Here is a 16,640-nt window from a genome sequence, read left to right on the forward strand (position 1 = left end):
GCCCGGAAAATTGATTATATAAAAATAGATTTTAATTCAAGGAAGTTAATAATTTAGATAAATCTTTTGTCAAAAATAAACTACGACCTTACTGATACATTATACATATTATAAAATGTCGAAATAGTTGGTAGTTGTAACGACTCCCATTTATCATTGACATTGTCAGATGAGCCAATTATTCATTCCATCTGGTGCAGTTGACGAACGCATTATCTTCTATAATCCTAATGATTCTTAATAACATTATCACGAATGTTATCACAATATAACGTCTACATTGAGTATTTGGGAAATTTGAAACTCAGTCTTCAACAGTGAATAGTAATACGACAAAAAGAGACACATGGTTGATTGTCAATACAGCTTAGAATGGATTACATTTTTCGCAACTTAAAACTATATATGAAGTAACATTTGGTTGAACAATTTTCAGCATTTCATTTCAATCAAATTCAAAATGATAATCATAAATAGATCATTTCGGAATATCTAAGTTAAATTATACTCAATTTACTTTTTTTATAGAAAATAATGAACATTTACAGTTAACATTTATTGACTTTACGTTTGAAAAATATGAATATGACTTAGAAGTGAAAAAAACACAACATTACTGTTAGTTATATTGTTAAATTCTGCCTCCTAGACTAATGAACCAATCGTCGTAATTTTTAACTCACCACATATGTTACTATGTAACTACATATGAAGAAACACTCCTTTTATTCAAAAGTTTAACGATAGGGGCATTTACATGCAAACTTATTTGTGAGATTTAAAATTTGATATTATTATTTTTGTTCTAATCGATATGAAAATCTCGGGTTTTTTATGCTTGTAAATCCAATAATCTCACTAAATAATAAGATTCTGCTGGCCGCGATCTTAATGTCACTATGTTAAACGCTTTCTGGTTGTCACGGAGGCTGTAAATAAATGGTAATCTACACTATTTTAGTATTTTACAAATGAAATAAACAAATTGATTCCTGCATGCCATCACAAGGATCTGCACAAGATGCAAATACACTATGCGCAGTAATGTTACAGCGTTTACCTACTACTTATGGATCCATATCACTTACGATGTGAATAGTGAAACAAAATAATAAACAAATCGATTGATTGCTGATATTTCCGCATCTGCATTCTCTTTATTTACATTTGAGATACTAATGAAAATCATCATGTTTGTCTAATTCAAATGAATGAGAAGAGTATGAACCTGACGCACACAGGCCTAAGGCTGGGTGTGTGTGCGTGTGCGTGCGTGTGGGTGTATGTGTTTGTTTGTTTGTGAGGGTGTGGTTGTGTGTGTGTGTCTTATATTAACAAACCAAATAGAATCGTAGTTAAAGTTTAGACATGATCAGATCATTAAAAATATGCAATTCTCGGCCCAAGTACTTTGTTTATACTTTTACACAAACACATTTGTTTTGGTCAGACAGGCGTCATAGTGACATCATGAGTAAGTAATCATAACTTGTTATGTTTGATTGTAACATCACTTGACTTTCTTCTATATTGTTCTTGAAGCTATTACCAGAAACGCGCGTAATAAATAAATTGGATTATTAGGATCAATTGTTAATGACGAAGGTGACCTAGATTATAATACAGACGATTAGAAATAGATATTCACATAATACAGTCTTTATATAATTTTGTGTGATAACAAAATATATTACCTTTCCGTTGGCGCTCGTAATATTCTCAATACAGATGAACTCATTTTGAGATACTGAATAAAGTGCAGGTGATGACATGTTAGTAAAACGGTATATCAATCAAGCGAAGAGATAGTGCTTATTTTATTTCAGTTGAAGAATAAGTACACCCTGCAACAAGTTGATTCGAACAAAAATCCTGACCAATATAAGTTTTTTAGAAATTAAACTAGAGTAAGAGATTTGTACAGTTTTGCAGTTGTGAAAGTCACAATATTTCGTGACAAAATTGCAATAATTGATGACTGCTTATGTGAACTACTTTCCATATTTTTGTTTACACAAGATTACACGCAGTTTTGCAAACAAAATATTTTCTGTTGTATGCGTGCGTGAAATTAGAGAAAATTTAACCAATTCCTACATGTCCATTTCCTTTAAAAATGGTGTGAAAGTCGATCAATCAAAAGGGAACAATTGAAAAAATATATTTAAAAAATCTGTTTTTAGAAAACAAGTGGGCTTCCAAACACCTTGAATAAAACCGACCCAAAGATGACATGTTTCCATAAAAGAGCGGGAGGGTTTGGTAACGAATAATAATAATTATATTTGCTTATATAGCGCCTAACACTTACTTTATCAGAAGTCTCTAAGCGCTCTACAATAATGCAGCATAATTACCCTGGCTTTAGCAGTGCAGCTGTTACGAATCAGACCTTATGTTATCGCCATCTAACTTAAAGAAATCTGTCAAAATTCAAATAATATGAAAATTCATTTGATTAGCGTTATTCGTTATTCATTGTTATAAGAAGACTGAAAGTGACGGTTTACAAGAAATTAATTAAAACAATTACTAATTTCTGTTTTTCATATTGGGGACAAAACCAACACACACAAATAAATTTAAATTCAAATTCCCTTTTACGGAGCACATGTTTTATTTTGATTTGCACAAAATATTCAAAACAAGTGTGTATTTAACGGACAAATCTTAGCTAACAATTTTCCAAATTGTATGTCGCATGAAGTAAAAGGTAAATGGTGTTGTGTAATATGTATGAACATAATCATATACATCATTATCATCGCATATCGGTATATAGCGGGAATTATCAATCTTTCACGAGAAGAGAGAGAGAGAGGAGGTGGGAGAGAGTAATAGGAAGAATTCGAACTGACGTCACACCACCGTCATACTTCCTTACAAGTATCAACCAATTAGAGTCGAGCATACGAGACAGTGGAGGAGTTAAAAACCAGCTATTAGATGGAATCCGACATTACAAGTGAGCCGGTTGTAAGACGGAGTAGCATCAGTTCGCGACGCACATCAGTTTACGCAGTTCTTACATTTTTATTCTTCTCTTGATTGGCACAGGAACAAAAAGCTCAGCAATTTGAAGTCGAATCCAACAGCAGAGGAAAGACCGAAACCTCGAGAAAAGTGTTTGAACACTCTGGGTGACCCCTTGTAAGACACAGAGAGAGAAAGCGGAGAAAAGAGGACAAAATGTCACCGGATTTCAGATACATTTTTCTCTCGATCTTTTTGGTCGTCCTTGTCTCACATACCACATTTGGTAAGTTTTGTTTTCTGCATTACAATCTTAAATCAAATGTGATATTACTCATTATTTAATTACAAGAAACATTTCGTCAAAGGCCAATTCGATGTGAATGTTGGACGTCTGACTGGGCTGGTGTATTGCTTCGATAAAAATGTGGTCTTCTGGCGTAAGGTCTTAAACTAAACGCATTAAAAGAGAAGCGATTTAATTGAGTCCTATAACTTGCATTCTATACATAAAAACTGATGAAAAATATCAGAATAAAGTTGGATAGATTGCAACTGACAATTTTTAATGGACAATGGCTATCTTAGTTTCGCATACACCGAATATATCGATGCTATTGTGAAGAATGATTGGTTGCTTTGTCAGAATGTTTCTATTACACAATATAACATGCTTTTATGGAACCTGCGTTGTGTATTAACGCGTCCCTCCCTTGTTTATAGACGCAGGATATTTGGTTAAAGTGGTAAGCGATCCGTCTCTGGGATAGGATGTTAAATGGAGGCCTCATGTAGAGGAGAGTGCGAAGTGAGTATGGCGAAGTCTGGGTGTAGTGCATATCCCAATCATTCACACCGGGAGGAAAGAACCGAGGGTTACGCCTCCAGTGGTTTCCCTCTCAGGCACAGTGACGCCAAACATAAGCAATACTAATAATACAAAGAAGAATAAATAATACAAGTAGAATGAAGTACCGCTTCAGGTATGGGCTTTTGATGAGAGAACATATTTTGTAGTAAAGATGAATTAATACTTATAATACAATCTTTATATGAATTTTCAAAATACAGATCAAGTTAACGCAATCTTCTTTCACCTTGCACTTTGTTTCCTCATGTATTTGTATGGAATAACTAGCTTGGGTAAAATGTGAAGTCGTTCTCATGTTCATTATTAAAAAATGAGTCTTCATAACTTGTATTATATCAATGTTATAATCTTAAGAAGGAACATTCAAGTAAAAATATATGTTATGATAACATGTTGCATGCTCTTAAAAGATAAACATATTTGGTATCAGTTGGAGCACATACATAAGGGGATTCGTGGTTTGAGCTTAAAGCAGTTCCGATATCTCAAGGCATTGAATCTAACTTTGGAGTTTTTTCTTGTTGCTTCCAACAAGTCAGTTATACTGATAGTTTTAATCAAGACATGTACAAAATAATGATTTATAAAAAGTACTTTGCACTAAATATAGCGCAGTAGTTATATATGTATTTTGATATGAATTACTATAATTATCATTTTCGTTTCCTCGAAACAAAAAAGTATAAACTGGGAAGGTATACTTTTAAGAATTGACAGGTAAAACCAAACATCGGTGAACATGTTCGTGAAATGCAAATAATACTTGACTTGTGTATAAATGCTCCAGATGGTATTCTAAAAAATATGAATCATAATATTAATTTGTTGACAATTTATAAAAACAGAAGGTTTACCATTATCATGGGTAAAAGGATCCAGATTTCCATGTTTTGTGATTCTAAAGTAGACAAACGATCAAACTTAAACAATGGGTAGAAGTTATTTGCTTTCGTGATTCTAAATGATAAAGTATTATTTCAAAGGAAATAAATTCAAGAAAAGTAGACGCTCTAGTAATAGTGTCTTGGTTTGTAGTAATTAGATTATAGGGATTTATTCAGATGTTTCTAGATATGATTTGTTGTTGTTGTTGGGGGGGGGGGGGGGTTGGGGTAAAGATAAGGATTCTGGAAACGTTTCCAGATCAAATTTTCAAATCGGTTCATCGATTGCATTATAATATATATGAAAAGATGTTTGAACAATTGAACGAATGTAAGGAGAGATTTCGATGGGCCAGCTGAATCAATAAACATTTCATAATTTCTTTTTCTTTTTTTTTATGACGAAGACAGCAAATTCTGTTTCATACCAAATTAATGTCATCTTGAAATGATCATGATTCAATTGATATCGTGGTTACTCTTCATCAAAACTAATAATTGGATGTAAATATGTTCCTGTTAATTTGCGAGTTCTTACATTTAAGTTCGTTACATTAAAAAAAAGTTACTGTTAAGGAACCATGGCAAAGAACGATACCTCATTGAGTGAGAATTCTGCCACCATAAGGCTGATGATACTTCAAGTTGATGATGGCAAGTTTCCTCCCATTTCCTTTTCTAGTCCAATCTTGAGATGACACTCGGGGACTACATTTGAAATTACACTTGACAGAGCTAGACCCTTGGTATAAGTACCCATCTAATCTCTTACTGTAAATGCAAATCCCCCATTCCTTCTGATTGTGTCACTCTGTGCCGACCCTGTAGTATTTACTGTCCCTACTCATAACACTCGTATCAACTCTCTCAGGACCTATAAATCGATACATCACTTCATTCATCCGGCTACAGAAGAGCCCATGTCACGAGAAGATGCAGCTGAAAATAGCCAGTCGCAAGATTTAGTAAATATCGACGAGAAAACAAAAAGGTCATAACTATATTTCAGGAACCTTCTGAGTAGATAGATGTTGGTCGGAAAGCCCGCACGCGAGCCAGGAGTACTTCAATCTCCAGAATTGCAAAATAATTAAATTCTAGGGATAAAATCTGCTGAAGGACTGTGCATGGCAGAACATCAGAATGATGACTGACAGGAGGACACTTATGGTGGAGGAGATGAAAAATGAAATAATTCAAACTGCCAATTATTGACAAATTGAGATGGGACCGTTTGATATTTCCATACTGACATGTCGTTTTTCGTCAGCGCAATTCATCAATTTTCACGCTCAAAAACATATTTCTCAGCTTCTATAAAAAGCCTAGAGAAGTAGTAAGTAATAGAAAGATTCAGAAATGTTTGTTCAAAATCATCAATAAAAACAATCCAAGAATAAAATCGCAATAGCTTTCAATCCTACCAAATTGATAAAATAAATTGTACTAATGTCATTTCATTTTAATCAAGTATCTTAATCATTATTATTTACATTAGCCATGGATGTTAGCCGCTCTCACAAAATGTGATTTAATTGAAGTTTCGCACTATTCTATTCTTGGCTTTCTGGAAAACAGACATATTACAACTCTCGTTTCATTTAATCTATCGACAATAATGGTAAAGGAATAGACAACCAATGTCTACAATTGAAGTTTCCTAGAAAGTCTGCTTTTTTTTCTACGTTTTCGAAAATATATCAAAAATTCTCTAACTATTTACTGATTGACAATAATCGATTTCAAGCCTCTTTTCGTTTATCGCAAATCAACGTGTCTCATTCTTAAGTGCTTTATCATATGCTATTGTAAATATCACCTCTTATATTCGGCAGATTTAGTTTTTTCATTCTGTACATTTCTTGTAGGACAGATATATAAAGAATGGCAAACTGCTTTTCCTTCAAAGTTATCACAATGGTAGACCCAATTGAGGACTTGACATACAAAACTTTTCAATGTCCTTCGCATAAAGTGACGTCATCTAGGCGCCATTTTGTGAATTTCGCATATCTCTTTATATCTCTACAATCAAATGGCATAATAATTTGATATTTCATCTCATGAAACTTCAATTTATTGCGGATCATAACAACATATCAAACACGCACGTCAGCCCGACATCGCGCATAATTAATAAAAAAGGTTAAAATCATTTCATGTTCAACCCAATTTTAAACTTTAGTTTTGTTTTTTTTTTGTGTGCACTCGTGTTTGTCCGTGCACCCGCTTCATAAAAGCTATAAAAAAAAACTCGGGGGTTTCACACAACTTAGGTTCTTGATCCTATTCTTGGTCAGTTTTAACTTATTGCTAGACCCTTTTGACTATTTAATGCCAATAAGTGCACGTAAAAACTCGAAATGCCATCGCGGGAATTTCGCTAAAAATGGCAAAAAATTGTATAATTTAAAAACTAGATATCTTCGAATCAAAGATATTTCAACCTCACAATTAACATCAAATACTCCACTTTTGAAATTTGGTTAGACGTGGTGACGTGGAGCGCAACCGGGATCTGAACCTTCGAATTCGTTACGTCATAAACTCAATTGTCTGTTACTAAAAATGTCTGTTCTCTTTGGAGCTACTTCCGATGAAATAGAGATACTGTGTGCCACTATAACAGGGTTGAACCTTGATTTCTATGGTGGTGAAATCTTTGACATACAACACTGTCAAATTTTTCTCAAAGACCACAATCACACCGGACGAGGTGTATATTTTTCATGCAATGCAGATATGCGACTTTTTATGGAATCAATTAACTTTACCAAATTAAGAAGGCAATTAAGTTCCTTTTTGGTGTATGCTATAGTCCCCATCATAATAATGCTACCTTCGATGATGCACTAAATAATTCCTTGATCTTACCCCCCCCCCCCAACATACTTATACCTCCTTCCTGATCAATTATCTTATGCGGTGATTTCAATATTCAACTCCCAATCTGCGATCATGAATCCTTGTCATCATCATCATCTCTCAATATAAATACTTGAAATATCATTGCCCTCTCACATCATCCATGGGAATGACACATCTTGTTTCATTTCTTACTATACAACAGGCAATGCTTGACCTAGTATTTTGTGATAATTTAGACTTTATTTTAAATCCTCAAAGCAGTTCAGGAATTGGCAACAATGTGTTACAATTTACTTTGTTTTTGACCGTTACGGTAGTCGAATACTTCCAAGGGTATTACATCAATTCACAAAGTCAAAGCGAATAGTCTGAACCTTCAACAAACGATTGAATGTGTTCCAAGGAATCCGATTGTTGATGAAGGGAGCGTTGACAACACATACTTCACACTTGTGTTGCAGACATCGATCAAAGATGTTGTCCCCATGGTCGTCGTCGAGCATTATAGATAACTCAGGAAATAGCTAGAATTTCCAAACGAAAGAGGAGAGCTTACAGGAAATCAAAGAAAAAAGATAGTGATATAGACATAAAGAGAAAAGAAGAAATGTGGTTAAGGTATCGAGAGATCTCGAGAGAAGTAAAAGGTATGACAAAAAAGTCATACAATGATTATCTTCATTAAAATGTAGCATTTACTCATTATGGTACATCATTTCATACTCCTTCCGAAATAGCTTATAGAGTTTTATCAAGTATTTTTGTAATAACTTCTCAACATCAGTAGAGCCACTTACCGATCCAAATGAATTATAATTAATTGTTCTATGATCACCATATCAACCGGCTAACAGACATCGAGATCCACACCTCAAATGTTCTGTTAGGGATTGCAAATCTTAGAGTATCAAAACCACCTGGACCAGACAGAATTTCTCCTGCCATGTTAAAATTGGCAGATTAAGCTTTTTACTAGATTTGTTGATATGAGTATACAGTCCAGGGGGGTGTTTCATAAAGCTGTTCGTAAGTTACGCACGACTTTACGCACGACTGGTGATATGTTCTTGTGCTACATGTAAATGATTGAGAATCTGATTAGCACCCAAGAACATGTTCCAGTCGTGCGTAAAGTCGTGCGTAACTTACGAACAGCTTTATGAAACACCCCCCAGGACTGTCCCGCGTGAATGAAAACTGGCTAATGTTATTCCTCCGTACACATGTGGGGAACAAAATTCGATCGCAAACTGTAGGCCTATTTCATTAACCTTAATTTTTTGGAAAGACTCATTGTTAAACGATTACTTTAATTTTTCCATCAAAACAAAATAATTCCAGACAGCTAGCATAGATTATTTTGTTTCCAAATGCTCATGCAACACATAAGCTTCTGTGCTACATTACTAATGGGCAAATGTCTAGGATCGAACTTCACCGCCCGGCATTGATGCAATATTTTAGATTCGGCAAAGGGCGTTTACATGGTTAACTGTTCACTGTTCATTAAGAAGTGAGTTAAACACTCATTTCGTATGTGTGGAAATAAGTTAAAAATTGATTAGTTCATATATTACAGATCATGATCAAATTGTGTCGTTTTTTGAAGGGGCGAATTTCGATTGGTGTCCAGTAACCTCAGGCGCGGCTCTAGGGAGTGTTATTGGCTCGAATCTGTTTCATTTCTTTACTACTGATTTACCAAATATTATTTCCCCTCTCTCAGCCTTATCTCGATATGCAGATGATACAGTCTTGTATCGCACGATAAGCAAAGCGATTGACATAGACAAACTCCCTTCTGATCTCAATGCACTTGTCAAATAGTTTAATGGTGATCCTATGCAGGAGTTAAATACTTCGATAATACGGTATTAAACGGTTTGGCTGCCAGGTCAACAGATTCACATTAAAGCTCTTGAAGCCGTTTAGCGGCATTTCACCAGTATCTGTTTTTCATACACTGGTGCAAACGATCAAATAATGAAGATCGCCTGCCAATCTTGATCACATCATTGTTGTATAATAATCAATTAATTTTTCAGCCTCTATTAATTCAATTTTTCTTTTGCTTGTATGACATCCCTAGAAAGGTCTAATTCCAACAGCATTTGAAAGACATTACTAATTTAGAAGCTCCCTCAGAACGAATGGGCTTGGAAATGGCTTTTAATGGGAAATTAACGACCATTAGTTATCGACCATTAGTTGACGAATCGACTTAAGTGATCGACCCTGTTGCATTTCTTTACTACTGATTTACCAAATATTATTTCCCCTCTCTCAGCCATATCTTAATATGCAGATGATACAATCTTGTATCACACGATATGCAAAGCGAGTGACATCCGATCTGATCTCAAAGCCCTTGTCAAATGGTGTAGTAATGATCCTATGGAATTAAAGGCCAAGTCTACTCTAAAAAATAACTTACTTATAATAGAAGCAGAAAAATAAGACAAACCAATAAAAATCGGATAACTAATAAGAAAATTATTAATTCTTAATGACATGATAAACTTTGAAAATCACAAGAAAAACTGCCAACTCACTCATGAGTATGTGACGTCATTGCCTCGCTATCCACTATTTATTGTTCTTTTTATATTGAAAATATAAATTTCCCATTTTCCCCCTAAAAATATTATTTCCTCACACCAGCATCCAAGTTATATTGATAGTAGTATGTTTTTGTGTGGATGCACAAATATAGAGTTAGATTTTTTCAGTTAAATCATGAAAAATATATATATTAATAAACTATTTATATAAGAATCAATAGTTATGAATATACAATATTCGGAAAATAGTATCAATTCTTCAAAGTTCATAAAAGATTTTATGAAATGTCATGCAAGCAATATGAGACAAATCATAACTTGGGCAAAGGCATGGGGAAATCAAGGTTTGGGGGATAAAAAGGAAAAATAATGGATACAAAATATAAAGCAATTGATAAAAAGTGAGGCAATGACATCACAAACTGATTGGCAGTTTGTGTAGTGATTTCCATTGTTCCATTTTTTAATACTTTTTCAAAAATTCATAACTTCCTTATTCTCACCTATTTCTAACACTTTTGGACCATACTTAGTATTATTTATGTTCATTCAACCAGTTTAGTCGTGAAAAGTCTTTTTTTTTCTTCAATAGACGGGTATAGTAAACTATTCAAATTTTACACAATGACACATACGAGACAGAACTTCAAGTGATAATCTTTAGATGAGCACATACATACCACAAAATATGAAGTATCTTTTCTGGTTAGAAGATAGTATTCTCTTTACCTTTAGAACAGTTACTATTTTCCTTTCAAGGATTGTGTAATAAGTGCACATGTATGACAAAGGAATGTGAGTTAAAGGTGGTGCCATGACCCATAGTTTTGTCAAGCTAAATTTAGATTCATTGTAAAGTATTCTAGATCTGTCAAAGGTTTGATGCGTGGGATGACGATAATAAAGATGAAACACCAATCTTGCTATCTGTCTCCCAAGCTGCAGTTAATTCTAATGAACCTCGACGATACCAACGTGAAAACTGCTTGAAATTTTTCTTAAGAACATTTTCGAGCGAGACATCCCACAAATAAAACATTGACTTCATACAAGAATAAAACAATCTTAAAATGAAAATGTATGTTTTTGTTCTAGCATTGTCTGTCTCGTAGTGTTATAATGGATAGATGGAGATGCCTATACATGTACATGAATTGATAGATGTAAAAGCTATGTTGGATGAAAGAAAACATATCCAAATACCAGATTTCTTACTCGAATAATATTTGTTCTCTCTTATATAAGAAAAGAAATTGTGTACATACGAGTGTGGATATTCTTGTTAACACAAGTTAAATAGAAAAAATACTAATGAAAAACTTGAAATGCTATTTCTCCCTATTTGCTTTTATGAAGGCAATTCGTCTAGAAACACACGCAATTTTTGTTTGCATTTTGTTCTCTTTCCCTCTCCAATAATCATTTTCATTCTAACAACAAAATAACCATCTAGGAACATTTTCACTTTTGTTTATTCTTTCACTCTCTACTTTCCCTGTCAGCCTGTCTGTTTGTTTGTCTCTCTCTCTCTCTCTTAATTTTGCTGTGTTTCTCTTTATTGATTTGCTTTTCGTTATTTCTCCCCTCTCTCTCGCTCTTTCTATGCGGCGCGCTCTCTCTCCCTCTTTCTATTGCTTGTAATTACTGAGCTTATTTATTTATATCATCAATTCATAATATCATCGTTCTTTCTAGCATCTTATTTTGTGTTTGTTTGAGTACAAAAATGGAGTGGATTTGCGTAAAGTCTATTTACCTAGGTTTTTCAGAGTAGCCTACATTGGACTGTATTTTCGCTCTCCTTCATTAACCTATCGTCTATTTACTATTCATTTGGTACCTCTACATCCCCATTTTCTCTTGATTATTTACTTTTCATAAACTGTTCACGTATGCACTTTGCTTTTTGTTTTCTCTATTCCGCAAACATTTTCTTGATTTTAATTATTTTCTACCGCATCCATAAAACCTCAAGAATGTCATTCTCTTCTGCCATCTTTTCCGCAGTATTGGCACATTTTATAGTGGAAAATAAAAAGTTATTTATATTCTATATTCGTGTTACACCAATAATAAGCAAACCGCAAATTCCTTTAAGCTTTAGCGTGTATATAAAATACATAACATTACATGGATATACATTTTTACTGAATTCTAAATTAAATTATTTTTCTTATAAAGTTCGTCCTTCTGATTGTGTTCCCTTTGCCTTTTTTCCCCTTTATTCTTGCCAAACATAAGAATCAGATTTGCATGTGTTGGGATGGTATGAAACAGTTGTTTTCAAAATATTCTAACAAACCCCGCAGCATGTCAAGATATGCCCGAAATGTCTCTTTCTGATTTTATAGGGCACTCGATTATTCTCTTAGGACTGACTATTGAACTGATGCACTTTTTCACAAGTACCATTGATCTACATTAAGAACAAGTCTTACACGAAATCTAAAATTCACAGATCGGTATATTAAACTGGTTAAGAATCCTGAAATTAACTTGTGTCCATCCTATTTGTTTCTATTGGAATTATCGATCTATACTGGTTAGTTTCGTTGTGGTTTAAATGCGCTTCTGTTGATGGTTGTGCAGAGCAATCAAGTGCGTCTTTATACGGTAATTAAAGGACATAAAGTTATTGCAATGCTTGTACAACATTTAAAGGTAAAGACCAGTATTGGAAACGCCCCAATTTCAAAAAATGAAATGGAAGCTCCCATTACCAATCATGTGAAAGAATATGTTTTGACTAATACATGATGATAAAAAATTTGCCGGGAAACCGCCTACTAGTTCATATATTTGGTAAATTTGTTTCTCTCATGGTCTGTGAGAGATATAGGGTAGTCCTATATACATCTTTCTGTGTATAGTGGTTGTAACTTTACGAAGAATGGGCCAAATTTCTTATCATTTTGATGATTCCAGAACCTTGCAGATGCTAGATGCTAGATGATCAACCTTTTCTGATTCCACAACGTTTCTTTCACAATGCAATCGAATGACCATAACTGGTCTTTACCTTTAAGATTCATCACGATCCGTTTCACATGCAGGTAACATTCATAAACCTTAAGAACTGGTGTGCTTCCGACTACTATCAAAGGAGGAGTGGAAGGCAATTACCAAAGAACAATATATGAGGTGGCTCAAGCGAACTGAACATTGCTTTATTTCAAAAAGACCCGAGTGCGCCCACCTCGCACACGCACACGCACACCCACACCTCGCACAAGTTTACGAATGGGAGATTCATGTATAAGAATGTATTACAAGTTTATTTAAATGCATTCCATTCCAGGTATTTCGCGGCCGTCTAGAATGGAATTTGGAAGAAATTTACCCTTCTTTCTCGATGGACGGACAGAAAGAGGCATGTCGTGAGATAATTATCTTATTATCACCACTCACATCATTGGTCCACTTCATTCTCTCTATGTTATGTGTTGTAACACTCAAAATTGTTCGTTGTGATGTAAATGGATATTAAAAACATTTCTTTGTCAACCTCATAGGTACAATTTTGTTGTTATAAAGCCACATGTATACTCTTTTCTCATTGTGTTTTGATGGTCGTGAAACAGTTTTAAGTTCCTATCGTATGATTTTGTTGTTTCTTTAATGTATCTATGTTTATTGCCACTGGTTGTATAACACTGAAAATATAGTGTCAACTTTAATTATATACAGATAAATGTCCTAAAGTTGCGAGATTAAAATTAAATGTTTATTTATTTATTCCGTTTTATTTAAACAGGGTAGCCCCGTCAGTAATCAAAGTACTGTTTTCCAGGGGGCACTGTTAACGAAACCAACATAACAATTATGAAGATACAAACTACTTAAACAATTTAAACAATATGAACATCATCGAAAACATCAATAGATAGTAACATTTTTAACCTGATAGGTAGAGTATTCCACCCTTTCCATCCTATACATCTAGCAATTTTTCTGCCCCCTCTTTTTCTAATACCTCAGTCACACTGTCGAACCGACTCCAAACCGATTCTAAACCGATCCATTGTTTGCCATTGGCGGGAATGTAATACATTGTTCTGTCTGCCGTGTCTGGTGCGTTATTACACCTCGGTCACACCAATGAGACTGACACACGAACGACGACAGACCGAATATAATGTACCCCCAATGACCAAGAATTGGCCAGTCTGGAGTCGGGTTATTACCGGTCTTGTGGTGTGACTGACCTATAAGAATGCAAGGTAAAGGCTCAATAGTGTCTATTAGTGTTTCATTTATACATTACTGCTTTGCACACGGTTCACCTTTATAATCATATCTTAACATCTTCATCATTAAACCATATTGCATTTGTCTGTGAGTTGAATTTGACTCGTCCCAAATCTTTAAGGGTGTCTTTTATATATGCATGAAAACATTAAGTTTTCTTTTTACACATAATTTATAGTTAATTATTGTTTTCCATGTGGAAATGAAAAATTATTCAATGCATTATTACGTAATTTTCTTTTATTCATTTTCTTTATACACGCCATTCATCTTTAAATTTTATCCTTTATATATTAGCCTTTTTATTTTCACCATTATATTTTATTTTCCTTTTAATTATACCGTGATTATCAAGATTCAAGATTAATTTATTGTCAAGTAAAAAATACATAAAATTTGTCTTCGGACAATAAACACTACACACATACGGGAACACCCTCACCTATAAACCCACACATGTAAAAACCACAATTAACATTCACATACGAAGCGGCACTGAGATTTTCCTTAGCTTCTTGGTAATAAAGATAAAGTTTTTAGCAGTGATAATTTGTGTTTGTATAAAAAAAAAGTTCATGCTTTAAAATGGAGAGCAAAACAGATATTCGTTTAAATCTTTGAGTACCCGAGTTGTAACTTAATCTACTAGCACATGTACATTCACATTTTTGATGCCGTTGTTTGTTTTATAGCCTTGATACAATTTTCATAATTGGAAATGCTGATATGCTTTGTAATTATGTAGTGATGTTCCTTTTATGTACTTTGAAATACACACGATTACTTATCATTCGACATTTTTTAAGAATACACTTCAATAAGCTGATTGCAATTACCTTCATAGCTTCCTCGGGTCACTTTAATTTTAAATCTCCTTGAAATAACGTTCTCTCCAACCTGTTAACATTTCTGTTTATGTTTCTTTTTAAGTAACAGATCACGTTTCAATACTGCATCTTACACAAACTCTTCTCCTATAGAAATCAAATTAGGTGTGAAGTGAAATTCATCAGCCGCTTTTCGCCCATTATGCTTATGAATAAGGTTATAATTATTTCAAGCAGTCTTCTCATACAAAATCATGACTTGAATGTTAAATAGATAATTTGCATCGACCATATACAAACCTGTATTAAATGTGATATGCTAGTTGGTTGCTAGGGCTGTCCTTCCAAGAATCTGATGTCTGTCAGTTCGTATATGCTCGATTAGTCAATTTACATAGGTGAATAAGTGAAGGTAATAGAGAGATGTTAATAACTGTAGAAGATGTGTGCGAACGCAATATATACACAAGTAATTTACTTCCTTCACAAAACTAATATTTTGTCGAGATAAATGCTTATTACATGACCATATTTTGCCTCATATACACATAATAGAGAGAGAAAGAGAGAGAGAAATGTTCCTTTATTATCAAATTTGCAAGCCAATAATTTCTCTTCCACAATCATACAATAAAATCGTATTTTAAAATCGTAGGATGGAGCTACCGTTCATCTTCCCCTTGCATATCAAGAAAAACTAACATGGTGACATGAAATGTTTTTTAGAAGCAGTGACTGCGGGGAAATGGTTTGAATATCTAATCTATTTTAGAGGAGATCTCAGATCCCTGACGCTTTCGTAGCTACACTATACGACAACATTGGTCAAGATTCATGAAATAAGGAAGTTTGCCTTGTGCAGTATAGACACCAAAAATCGGTGCATGTTGGTCCCCCATAATCCTCGCGCTGATCGTGCAGCAAACGCACGATTTTTCGGTGAACATGGGGGCAAAAAACGCTTAAAAACGGCACGGCGGCTGCACGGTAACCGCGCCTTCTCCGCGTAACCTTTGCATTGAAATTGTACGATTTTCGTACAATCTCAAGAGCAGCCTCTGTACGGTTTTGCCCCGGTCTGCCCCCGAGTGCCAATACAAGAAATGGCACGATGCTTGTAGATATTAAGGTAAACACAAACATCGTAGCCCGTAGCCTCCTACGATGCCCCGAAAATTTATCGTACGGCGCCCGGGGCAAATGTAATCCAGGCATTAATCATTCAATTTCTCGGCCCGTTTTTTGGGGGAGGCGCATGCACTTGGATGTTGTTATAGGCATGTCGTCCGATGTTTGTGCAATTTTTTGTACTCCTGACTACATTACCAAACTTCTTTTATACATGTTTGAAGTCCTAACATTCGCACTATTCGCGCTGACTGGTGAGGTACTCTGGTACGATATTTAG

General features: G+C 34.5%; 1 protein-coding gene across 1 annotated transcript in view; it reads left to right on the forward strand.

The window, feature by feature from the left end:
* The first annotated feature begins 2,975 nt into the window (after nt 1–2,975).
* The window catches only part of LOC115923015, a 45,062-nt gene continuing 31,397 nt past the window's right edge, over nt 2,976–16,640 (forward strand). Inside the window, exon 1 of the mRNA XM_030983003.1 lies at nt 2,976–3,259. Within this exon, the coding sequence (XP_030838863.1) occupies nt 3,190–3,259 (70 nt within the window). The 5' untranslated portion in view covers nt 2,976–3,189. The remainder of the gene's footprint in view (nt 3,260–16,640) is intronic.

The sequence above is a fragment of the Strongylocentrotus purpuratus genome, unplaced genomic scaffold, assembly GCF_000002235.5.
Source record: "Strongylocentrotus purpuratus isolate Spur 01 unplaced genomic scaffold, Spur_5.0 spur5_contig_827, whole genome shotgun sequence".
In the NCBI taxonomy this organism is placed as follows: Eukaryota; Metazoa; Echinodermata; class Echinoidea; order Camarodonta; family Strongylocentrotidae; genus Strongylocentrotus; species Strongylocentrotus purpuratus.